The sequence below is a fragment of the Salarias fasciatus genome, chromosome 3 (assembly GCF_902148845.1).
Source record: "Salarias fasciatus chromosome 3, fSalaFa1.1, whole genome shotgun sequence".
Lineage (NCBI taxonomy): Eukaryota > Metazoa > Chordata > Actinopteri > Blenniiformes > Blenniidae > Salarias > Salarias fasciatus.
In genome coordinates, this window is record NC_043747.1 from 12,444,003 (window position 1) to 12,456,560 (window position 12,558).

At 40.7% G+C, this 12,558-nt stretch overlaps 1 protein-coding gene across 4 annotated transcripts in view; it reads left to right on the forward strand.

The window, feature by feature from the left end:
- The first annotated feature begins 8,765 nt into the window (after positions 1–8,765).
- Positions 8,766–12,558, forward strand: part of mpdz (multiple PDZ domain crumbs cell polarity complex component) — a 38,935-nt gene continuing 35,142 nt past the window's right edge. For all 4 annotated transcript variants that reach the window (XM_030085287.1, XM_030085296.1, XM_030085313.1 and 1 more), the window contains exons 1-3: positions 8,766–8,891; positions 10,855–10,915; positions 12,221–12,387. In XM_030085287.1, coding sequence (XP_029941147.1) covers positions 10,900–10,915; positions 12,221–12,387 — 183 coding nt within the window. In that variant the 5' untranslated portion in view covers positions 8,766–8,891; positions 10,855–10,899. The remainder of the gene's footprint in view (positions 8,892–10,854; positions 10,916–12,220; positions 12,388–12,558) is intronic.

Here is a 12,558-nt window from a genome sequence, read left to right on the forward strand (position 1 = left end):
TGACTAATGACTCTCAAGTGCTTATATTTATAAAGACAATTAGCTGAGCAAATCTGAGCTCTCTCACCATATGCTTGGGCTGCTCTCTGACACTCTTAGAAAAAAAAGAAGACGGTCACAAAGCGGTTGCAGCATGAAATGAGAACATGCTAAATGTGTCCGGTTCTCTTGAAATGGTCACGTGTATTGCTGCACAGAAGATCAGTCAGCAATGAAAGGAATCTCGACAAGACGCACATTTTTCCACCCCGTCACACATGCGGCGAGGCGGTTGCTTCCTCGGTAATTAACAGCATTTCTACAAACAACGCTACATTATTTATCATCATCGACAGGCATCTGTGACTCTGTGATGCTTCCTCTTTAAAGTCTGGCGTGAAAGCGTTGACAAAATCATTAATTATCGACCAGATGAACACCGCACACATCACATTGGTGGAGTGCGGATTAAAAAAGTCCTGAATTTAGAAGCATACGGTAAAAAGTTAGTTTTTTGTTTGTTTGCTTTTAATACAATGACTGAAAAATAACTTGAAATTTGTTGGATGCAGGAGGGACTTCAGTGAACATTGGAGCGTGCCGGCTATTCTGGTCTATGTTGATTTTAAGCAGAACCTACCGCCATGTAATGTGATATAGAAGTGCTGATGACATGCTGAAAAATGTGAGAATTCATGAGGAAAACTGTTAAGCAGTGAATATGAGATTACAGAGATGCCTTTCGAGACGTCTGGGCTTTCATCTGACGGAGCGTGGACTGATTCGACCTCCACTTGATGGGCTTTACAGACATATTTTTATACTAGACTCATCCAAACCAAACACAAACCATATGGCTGATACTGTTTTAATATAGAGAAACAAAGAATTATACTTATTCTAAGTATATATAAGAATTATATTTATTATATATTAATAAAACAAAGTTATAATAGAGTGAAATAACCAACACAACCTCAGATGTTATCTCTGATATGACCGAAGCAAGTGATTTTTGCTGCGTAAGACCAAACCAGGTGACATCTCGTCCATCCTTGTCCCTGTCGACGTCCTCCAGCTACCCTGAGGTTACCAGCTCTAAACTATAAGATATGCTCCCTGCAGCACATCGGGAGGCCCACTCCCAGCTGACCTTCAACAGTACATGTCCGACAGAAAGAGGAAATAAGCTCTCTCAGAAACAGAGACAGCTTATTTCAGACGTGCAAAGTTATTGCTTTGGCCGTAGATTTCAGAAGTAAAAAAAGAAAAGAAAAAAAAGTATGAAAAACAAACAGGCTTGACCCTCGCTGCCGCCCTCTTCAAGAAGAGTCTTGAGACTCAATAAATGCAACAACGAGAGGTTATAGTTTGCATTCCGATGGATAAATGAGCATAAAGTTAACACTTTCAAGTTTAATCAAACCATCTCCACTTGCCTGAGCAGTTCTGTGACCGGGCGGCATCGTCTCAGCAGCAGTGAGTGTAACTAAACCACCTGCAGTCATTTTCAAAGTCTGCTTTCCAATCTATGAATAAAAAAAAAAAAAGAAAAAAAAAAACTCGCAGCAGCTGTGTGACCCAAATGCAATCATGAGTGCAAACTCAAATATGCATGCCTTTGGTCAAAGGTAGATCCTGAACCAGACATTTCATTCCCCAAAACACCCCAACCCTTGCTACTAAAGAACCGGATTTAATATATTGTCTGATTTAGATTTATTTTTCCTCCTCTTCTCTTTTTTTTTTTTTTTATTCCCAAACCTCGCAGCTGCTCACCTCACCAGCTGTGACTCATGGCTGTATTCAAAAGCCCTTGACTGAGATATAATAAAACCATGAGCGGTCGGCACGGCGGAATATTAGCTTTAGGGTCCTAATTTCGACTGTCAGATCCACTGAGGTCAGATATCACGGAGTCATGGGTCGGTTAACTGCTCTCGGAGCTCTTTCAAGTGACGCGGGCTGTAATTTCCTCCGAGCGTAATGTTACAGAAACTTGAAAAGAAGATGGAGGCAATAAATTGTCAGTAATAAGCCACCGTGCCAGGTTCGCAATCAATGACCTATAGCAAGCGGTGGCACAGCTGCCAACTCTCACACATCGAAGGCAATTGCTTCTAATCACTTTCTCTCACATCACAGCGCTTGTTTATTGCACGGGGGCAATGATGAAATGAAAATTAACTAATCAGAGAAATTCATTCATTTTCTCATTGTTTTTCATTGATAAATGTTCATTTCATTTAACCAACACATGTCAGGCAGAGGGCAGAATTAGCTTTGGCCTTGTGGAGAGAGAGGAGAGGCTTTTATTATTTATTACGCATTAAAAACCATCCAAAATTCACTAATCCTGCCCTTTGGCATGTGCTGCTTTTGTCCTGCTATCCCAGATTTCAATATATATTACATGTCCATCATGCTTCGGGGTTTAATACCAGAGAAAACAAGAGTGCCACAGATCAGTTATCTAAAAATGTGGACAATTGATTTTGTTTTTGTGCCTAAATTGGATTGACACTTTGGGAGCACATTCTTGCTCTTGAGAGGGAGAAGATGATTGATTTTAGTGACCCGACAACTTCTTTTTTTTGACACAGCCCTCCAACACACGCAATACCCTATCAGACTGTCTAAAAATCTGTAAAAGTAGCTTCTGCACTGGAATTAAATTCCATTTGCACATTCACATTCCCCACAGGGCCAGATGTATCGATTAACTTTGACCTTTTGCTTTCCAAAAATGATCAGACCAAACTTTCAATTTTCTCTCTTCTGACCCCAAAGATTTCCTGACAAGAAACACCCGGGATAATATCACGACCACCTTTCCATTTCCAGCTGCACTTTAAAAATCCTACAAGTATGAATTGCGGCAAGATGCAATTAGAAATGCACATTTCCAGTAAAACCGAGCAAGTCATCATTATTCGATTATTCTCAAGCTAGCGACTATGTTTGAAAAATAAGACTACAATGTTAGATTACTTCTTCTGGAGTCGTACAACCTTTGGGAATGTTATAGTTTCTGAAGGCTATTTGAACGCGGATGGATTTATTGGCAGTAAATCCAGATCGTCAGGCGAAACCAGCCAGTGGGAGTCAGTCACCGAATTTGTGATTCCTTCAGGTCTTTTTATTTCCATCACTTAAATGAAGAAAAGAGCGATCACAGAAAGTGAGTCCTTCGGAGAAGTTTCGTCATATTTTCTTGCTAAACCTCTGTGTCTTTGTATAATCATCCCCTATTCACCTTCACATTAAACTGCAATCAAGCAGCGAGTGTGACTGCTGCGAAAGGTTGTGCATTAGCAATCTGCGCTGCATTCAGACACGCCGACCTGTTAAATACAGGTGTAGCTGATGGCATTAATCACGTCAACATGCTATTTAAGTGTGCCGCTGCCTTCATTAATGTTATTAGTCCCAATAAACCCGCGGAGACAGTCACAGACCGGTGCTTAACGTTCAAGGTCCTTTACACATCATGCGCCCTGGCCTGCACTGCGGGATTGTCTTCACAAAATATGAAATTAAGATTTAAACAAAATAATATCCCATTTTTAAAGGGAATATATATTAAAAAAAAAGCAGCATTTAACCTGAAATGCAACAGCTTTCTGCCTTAAAGTATCCGAAAAGAAAATAATCCTCCATTGCCTTGTATAAAAGCCTTCCATCACTGGATCTCAAGGTTCTCCAGTCTGTTCTGTCCTGGACAAAGTCAGTTTGTTTTCTTTCATAGCGGCACTGAAAGGTTCATCATCACAAATGACTCAAAAATATTTGAGCTGTTCGAGAAGCTCTCAATTCAAAATCACTGCACAAATTTCTAGCGATGGAAGATACAACCTTCAATACAGATACAGAAGCGTCCTTGTTTTTACTGTTAAATAAAAAAATACAAAATTCTTGTGAAAAGTTAATGTGGTTTTAAAACCTTTTTTTTCTAGCAAAACATGGACTTTCCAATTGAAAAGCTTAGAAATATATTTACTGACAACCAGAAAGTCTGATCTGTCATCTCAGAGCTGGACTGCAGTCATCAAACAGAACTTGTAACGTCACATTTACTCCACGGATATCCAGGTTTTTAAAATACTTTGCACCAGTTAAAGGTGACTAAATATGACAGAACATTAACACATGAATTAATTAACCACATCTACAGCTGAGCTTGCTTTCGCAGGAGATGTGGAAAAGTCATTCAACACTTTGTTCTTAAAACCTTCAGAAGGAAATTAATTTGGGCGTTCGCTGGGTTTTTGTTGTTGTTGTTAGCGTGGGCGTTTGCTACAGAATGCACTAATTAACCTTTTTGAGCTTTCAGTGCGAGTGTGTGAAAGTGGTCTTTTCAACGCGCTTGAAACAAACAAATAAAATAAAATAACCATACTTTTGATTGGGGCCGAAGCAGAGGCAGAAAACACAGAAAAAGACAGATATGAATGAAGTTATCGGGGATTTTGGCGTCTCGTGTCAGCAAGCTGTCTCAGACAATAACCACAGCTGAAGGTCTGTGACAAGCAGGTATAAAAATACTAAACACTGACGCTGCCTCGCTCTGAGCTAAGATACTTGTTTTCTCCCTTTCTTGTTTCAATCTCTTGTCTTTTTCAGTATTTGGCTGAGTCAGACCTCCCACATAAAAGTGGCTTATTGTCAGAGTAGGAGGAGAGTTATAGGGTGGATAAGAGGGAGGTAGAAGAAAGATATAAATAGTGAAAGGATTTAGTCAGTATCAGCTCTCTAAAAGCGGCTTGTCTCCCTCTACCCCCTTGTTGAAATCACGTCTTTCAGAATGACCGTTTTCTCACTATTCTCTTTTCCAATCCATGAAAAACCAAAAACAAAAAAAAAAAAAAAAAAAAAACACAAAAAATTCTCTTCTGGAGATGCCACACCAGAGACGAATGGGCACATCAACAGATTAGTAGCGTCTCTGTACCTGCTCAGCGTCTGCCTAATTTAAAATCTTTCTCTTCCTTCACAACAGCAGGAAGAAGGAAAAAAAAACAAACAATGCAAATATAATCAGAGTGTTGCTATTTTGGTGCAGCAAGATCTGACTCATAGGTAACAGATTCTATCCTGGAGGGTATTTGATATATTTCATTTTGAGCAACGGTTCATAACAAATTTGATAGGCATAGCTCTTCGCTGCTGGAAATAGAGTGCATAATCCTATAAACAGGACGCAGAGACAGAATTTGGGTTTTAACAGCCCGCCATGTCCTTTTCCAAGGTGCTTTTCTGGTCCGAACGTGGAGAGCTAAGGGAAGGCACGGTGGCGTTGTGGTTCTCACATTCAAAGGGAGATAGTTCCTGGTTTCAATCCGAGTCTTTCTGTGTGGAGTTTGCATGATCTCCCTAAACATACATGAGTTTTCTTGTCTACATTTTTCTCCCTCCGCAGTCAAACATCATGTTTTTGAGGTTGACTGGTGACTCTAAAGCAGGAGGAGATGGATTCATGTAGAACTCCCTACTGTGAATCAAAGGTACACGTTTCAACCCTTGTTGTTATTTTAGTTATGTTTATAGAAATCAGCATGAGCTGTTTGCACGACTGTGAAATGAATTGCATCTGTCACTGAAAATCTTTGTGTCTGTGTGTGATCCATCCAGCTGAATAGACGGATTCTGCCCGTTTTGGAAAGTTTGATGGGCGGAAATTTGTCGTTGTTTTCTTGTAATCAGTGAAACAGACTCAGCAACAAATACACAAGAACAGAGACATCACAGACCAGGGGAAACATCCCGAGGAGATGCAAATGAAAGCAAAACTGTTTAAATGAGATAGAAATTACAGGAGACATGAAAAATCATGAAAACCGAGGTTTTCCTGAATGTCACCTTGAAATCAGAAAACATGAACCCGATGAGATAAGACACAAACATGAGAACAGAGATGTGTGTGACTTCTAATGACGTGACGCAAAAAAAAAAAAAAGAACATGATGAGATATTAACCTTCTGACTACATAAACGCTGAAGAAACCATTTATCAAGAAAACACAGAAAACAAAACAACACAGGACAGTACATCTGAACATGGAATAATTAGCATTAATATTATCTCTCTCTCTATTCTCTCAGTTGTACAAATGATCCATGTCTATTAGATATAGAACCTTTGCTTCTTTTTCCTTTGTTTCATTCACATTCCCGTGTATTTTGAGGAACATCTTTCTTTCATTCATATTTTTTTCAGTCAAGGACACTGCCCCCAAAACTACCCCAGCTGAACAGTTACTCATTATTATAGCAGTGGCAAAACTAAACTGACACCGGCAGTCAGGTGATGTAAATTATGGATGCGTATGACAATTTTGCCAAAAATGGATCCCCTGCAGCTTTGTTAGAAGTAGCGATTTGTCTTGCAGTAACTCCAATATGTCTAAAAAGAACCGCAGGAATATTATTCTTTCTTGGTGGGGCTCGGAATTTGCTCAAGGGCACTCGGAAAAGTCACCTGTGAGGCTGCTGGGTCACTCAGGCAAGGTGTTCTCGAACGTAACAATTTAAATGACCCATTTTAACTCCCTCAGACCAAACACAGCGACTGGATGTTTTGTTTGTGAGGCCTACCTTTTGAGATTATAACCTACTGAGCAACGTAGCCGTCGTTCACCTGTAATTTCCCGCTGGCAGATTTGAAAGCAGTGTGAAGGTTGTTTTCTACCGTCTCTGCTGAAATATCGGCTTCCTGACAGTCTCATTCAGATTCCTTTTCTCTTCCTGTACTACAAGCATTTGCATTTAGTATACAGTACATCACTGGTAGATCTCCAGTGGTGGCACAGGAGCACACGTTCCTAAGTTAGAATTCTGAGTTCTACTCAAGTTAAAGTAAAATATTCAGGTTCTCCAATGCCATTATGATGTCAAGTCCTCTGAAGCTAAAACAATCCTGTAGCTACTTTCTTTTTAAATGGACAGTCGCATTAAATTAAGAGTTTACAAAGGGATCGCCTTGTTGATGTGCTATAAATCCCATTTATTCACCCTTTAGCAAGTAACTCTAAAAAAAATGACAATTTTCTTGATATCATAAACTTGCTGCTCTATGAGAGCATACTAGACATTTAGGCAATACATGCCTCGCTTATTACCAGTTTCCATCAAAATGTGAAAAAGATCAAATGCTGTGACTGTCTGATGTTTTGCAAAGTTCACATTTCATGAAAATCAAGGAAGTAAATGTTCCACTCCTCCACAAAGTTCAAAATCGTGATACTGCCGTGTGTTTGTGACAGTGCATCACTGTGAAAATACGCAAGTAAGAGAACTCCACAAGTTGTAATATATATTTAACCTTTCCTTCCTATTAAAACCGACTTATATCCTATTTTTCAATAAAATGAATATAATCTGAATGATATGGCTGATTCACTTGCTAGCACAGCTGCAGTTCAATATTTACTGTAGTTCACTGTTGACTTAAGACATTGTTTCTTGGAATGATTGTTCACAGGAATGTGAATTTTCTTTCCTGGTTTCTCTTTTATTAAATTCGTATATTGCACTTTTTTGCAATAGCAAACTGGTTTGTTGCTTGGTGATGATTCATGCACAAGTCAAATAGAGCACATGGAAGTCACAGTCACTTTGTCTGTCAACAGATCAGGACAGAAAGCCTGATCTGCAAATTGTTTGAGAAAAACAACACAAAATATGACACATTTGCAGAATGAAATGTTGGATCTCACAATAGCAATGATTATTAAGTATGATGATATGAATATAAAAAAATATTCACCAGTATTTGAAATTCAATGACTTTCCGATTACTCCATGTGACCATTTTAGGCACAAATGATGAATAAATTCAAATTCTAACATCCAAAATCTAAAACTTCAAATAATTTTTCAGGCTGACACATCAACCACCCAAAAAGTTATGCTACATTTTTAATATGTGTATTCTAACAAACACTACTCAACTGCATTGTCTGGACTTCATTTGCTACTAACATAATGGTGTGATCTTTAAGATTAAAGGTGTCAGAAAAACAAGAAATTACTGAGTAGGGTGAAAATAGTGTCAGAGCTAAATAAATAAATAAATAAATAAATAAATAAAATATATACTTTATAGAATCAAACTAAATTATTTTACACATTGAAGAATTCAAAACTTCACCAAATTCGGGGTAATATTTTAACACCCAGGCAAGTAAAAAGTTTATGACAGACAGTTTTTTGAGACAATCTCACATCTATGTGATAACCATGGAAAAGTTTTTTTTGGGTGAATTTGCTTTGTTACCATAAATATTGGTTCTAGGGTGAAGGAGCTGCTTTTTAATGTGAGGCAGGGAAAAAAATAACTTTTTTTTTTTTTTTTTTTTTAAGATTCCAGTGCCAAATTTAAGCAAAACATGGCAACCATTCGTTACTCTGGCTGCATGCAATGGGGAGGGGATTCATCCATGCACCCCTCCATCCATCCATCTATACACCCATACATTAACCCATCCATCCATCTTTGCATCTATGCATTATTAATTCATCTATCCACACATGAATGGATTAATTAATAAATGCATCAATTCATCTCTGCACCCATGCATTAATCCAACAGTCCATACGCGCATGAATTAATCCATCCATCAATGCATCCATCCGTCCATCCATTCATTCATGCATCCATGCATTCATCCCTCCATCATCCACCCCTTCAGCAGTGGGGCTGGTGGAGGTCGAGGCGTCGGGGCAGCCAGTAAGCGGCGCTTCAGTCCCGGAGTGTCAGCAGCTCTCCTGGCTGAAAATGTCCAGAGAGGATCGAGTTACTCTACGCCCCATCTTTAAGCCCCGGCCAGAGCTCCGTTAGCCGCGGGACAACGCTCGGGAGACGGCTGGGATCCAGTCCGCCGGGGAGAGCGACGCGAAACCTCCACTCTCATGTGAGTAAAACATAAACCGGGCCGCTGCGTTCGCAGGAAACCGCGTTCAGACATTTAACTACAGAAACACCGCCGTTGTTTTTGCGCCTTTTGTTTGCTACATTGACGCTAATGAGAGGAAAGAAAAACACATTTCGCTCTCTGCCACCAAAACAAACGGGGAAAACGGTTCACGCAGAGTTTTAAAGTGTCTCTTTTCTGGTGAAAAGTGTTTCCTCTGTGCTGTAAATAGCTGCTGTGGGTGTTTTGTTTTGTTTTGTTTTTTTTCCACCGCCGATACGGTGGAAGTTGTGCAGTTTCTCGGAAGCCTGTTGCTTGTGTCGCCTCCATGGAGGTGATGTGGAGGAAGGAGGAGGAGGAGCCGAGAAAAGCGGATTGTCCCGACCGCTCTGGACACGATATTCAAAATACTAACAAACAAGTGGATTTACCCACAATGTGCGGAGCTTAGTCGTCGCCCAGCAGCGACATTAGGTTTTGTGTTGTGAAGTTTCACATAACGGAAAATCAACGAACATATTCTGTGCTGAAGTCCAGTTTCCTCTGTAAATCATTACAAGCTCACTCTGAATCAGGTCTAACTGTAAATATACCATCATCAACACATAGAAACAGATACTAATCAATCAATGTTATTAAATTAAGATCAAAGATATAATATAAATGTGGTAGGTTGCTTATTTGCTGTCCAAAATGTTCCTGGCAGTAAATCTGATCCTGGTGGAAAGCCGGGTTATCTCGCTTTTAAGATGCATTTGTGGGATGAGCATCAAAGGAATATGTGGGCTGCTTCCATGAAAAACTGGTTTAATCCTCCCTGCCAGTGACAAACAGATTTTCCGTGTTGCTGGCTCTGTATCGGTGGACGATTGAAGTCCGAAGAAGGCATTTTGGCATCGGAACAGTTAAAGGAGGATGCTCAGGTACAATAATCTGGCATTTCCTCACATTTCTCACCAGCAGCACACACATTGCTGCGGGATGGATCCGCTTCTGTCCAAAGTTACCCACAGTGGTAGCATTGGTGATTGGTACCAGAATACAAACTGATCATTTTAATTTTTAGCAGTGAAGTCAACACTGCTCTGCAGTAAAGATTTGACTATTTTTCATTGGCGCATCCCACAATGTCACACAATATTGCAATTACATAGCACTTATAAATGTGGCACTATTCAATAATGAGAGGAGTGGAAGCACGTGTGACGAACATAAACAAACTGAAGCTGCGGTGATCCTGCTGCCACATACCGAGGCTATTCTGAGAGTCCATGCAGGGCTTTTAATTATCTGACCAATCTCCTTTAATCGTGCGATGTCTCCCTGAGTCATGTCATGCTTGTAACAAAGCCACTCCTCCAGCCAAGTGTGACGTTCTGTTTTGGAGCTGACCGCAACACTTCACTTTGAGGGCTTTAGTCAGTTAGAAAAGGCGCATATTAGGTTTGAATACAGTGCTTTATATAAAGATCATGATATAAAGTCAATTTACAGTGACAGATCTGTCTTCAGAGTTATAGTAACATGATGGGAACGACTTTGTAAAATGGCAGCAAACGTTTAAAAAAAAAAAAATCACTGTACAGTCAAAGTTAATAAGCAGTATCCAGGCAATTCACATTTCCAGGTTTAAATCCATCAATACGAGCATTAATGAAATATAAGTGAATTACCGGGCTGCAGTGGATGTGCGCTCTATTGCTGGTGAAGAGACTCACTGGACTATGACAGCCCCTCAGCACAATGGCTGCTCTGTGATGATTACTATGAGGCATTCGTAATAACAGAACACTGGCCGGACAGGACAGAAATAAATCCATTTTCTCTTTCATGCTGACCTTTCGAAGTTAACATTTCTTTGAAACTCGGGCTTTCTGTTTTTTTTTTAAGGAGGCAGAGTCTTGACATTCAGCTGTTTGATTGTTTGACAAAGAGCTCACACCCCGTATCGCTCATGTTTCAGGCCTTGAAGGATCGGACTAAACCGCATTCACACGGAATTCTGAGAATGATAGAAACGATGGGTAAGTAACTGTTTGCTCTTGGTTATACATACATGTGATTGGAGTCAATGTGGTTGATAATAAAGTAGTTATTGATTTTAAATAGGTTTATCCTATTATGTTTATAAGTAGATTTGGCATCAGCTCTGAAGTGATGTGCGTAATTTGGCTCTTGCTGAGAGTTTCCTCCACCAGAGTCCCTGGATTCAGTTCAAGGGCTGTGGTGGCGTGCCCGTGTTGCCATATCTGACAATGTTGCCATAGATTTGATTGTTTGTTTGCCTCCACAAAGATTTATTTGTCCCAACTGTCGAGATGCAAGCCAATTTGGCGCCGCTGGCTTCTTCTCTGCAAAGCTACAATCTGTGGTCATTCTCAAGGCCGGGTTGATGAATGTGTACGACCGGCTGTGACGTGCAGGCTGGGTCATTACTCGCTCGCCTCTGCATCACGAGGAGTTGATTCAGCCCCTCTTCACATTTTGCATGCTCCTCATCGCTGACACTGTCATTCTCTAGGACACCTCATTACATGTCCTCAGCCGTAAGCGACGAGAACGATAAAGTTCATCCAACAAGCGGCAAACAGAAAGGAACCCGCAGAGGTTCGAGTGTTATTGGCGTGTTTGCAACCTTTGTTCAAACAACAAAGCTTCTCAGTGCAAAAAGTGCTTTGGAGCCCGTGCACGCCCTATTAGGTGTTAGTCACAGTTGGTGAGTTTTAGAAATTGCTTCATTTTTGCCCAGATGACGTCTGGCTGGTCCATCCTCGCTAACAAGCCACTCTGGAGTTACTCCATTGTGGGGCTTATGCAGGGTCCAGCAAGCAAGCCATTGAGGGCCTTGCTCTTTTATCTTTCCTCCTGATAACCGTTACACGCGCCTGTGCAAAACCAGCGCTGAACCCAAAGGCAACAAAAGGAGACTTTGCTGTTCTGGAAGCGAACCGTGCATGGAAAATTAAGTTTTTTTTTTTCCTTTCTTTGCAATACATATGGAAACATGCTTTGGATATTCTGAGGTCTGTTAAGCACAAGTCAGCCTTTGCTAAGCCTAAAGGTTTGATACGTTTCCTTCATGTTATTAGAGAATTAACAAAAACTTGCCATACAACCTCAGTATCTTTGTGCATTGATAGTTTTAAGTTTATATTTGAGAAAAAATAAGATTTGAATTTTGGACCATGTCGCCCAGCCTGAATACTGATAAAAGCTCTTTCCGCATCACCTCCCTCCACCTTTATCTCCGCCTGGCCTCCGTCTCCCTGCGTTCACCCCTTCACCCGCCCTGCGCTGGCGCCATCTCTAAAATATGCGACGGCTTGCAGATACCCAGCGTGCCTTGCAGGCGGTGGAGCGCCTCCAGGCCAAACTGAAGGAGAGAGGGGAGGTGCCCACCGAGGAGAAGCTCAGCCTGCTCAAATCCGTCCTCCAGAGCCCCCTCTTCCACCAGATCCTGGCCCTGCAGAAATCTGTCCAGCATCTCAAAGATCAGGTGAGATCAATGCTCATGTGAAACTTCCAAAAATGACATCTGTTCTCCAGTGATACAAATAAACACACAAATCAGCTGTTCAGTTGAAGTAGCGTGTGGAACGAGAAGTGCGTAGCGTTATTGTTATTGTCCCATCCCTGGCAGGACAGTCAGACTATAATGTAGCTGCGG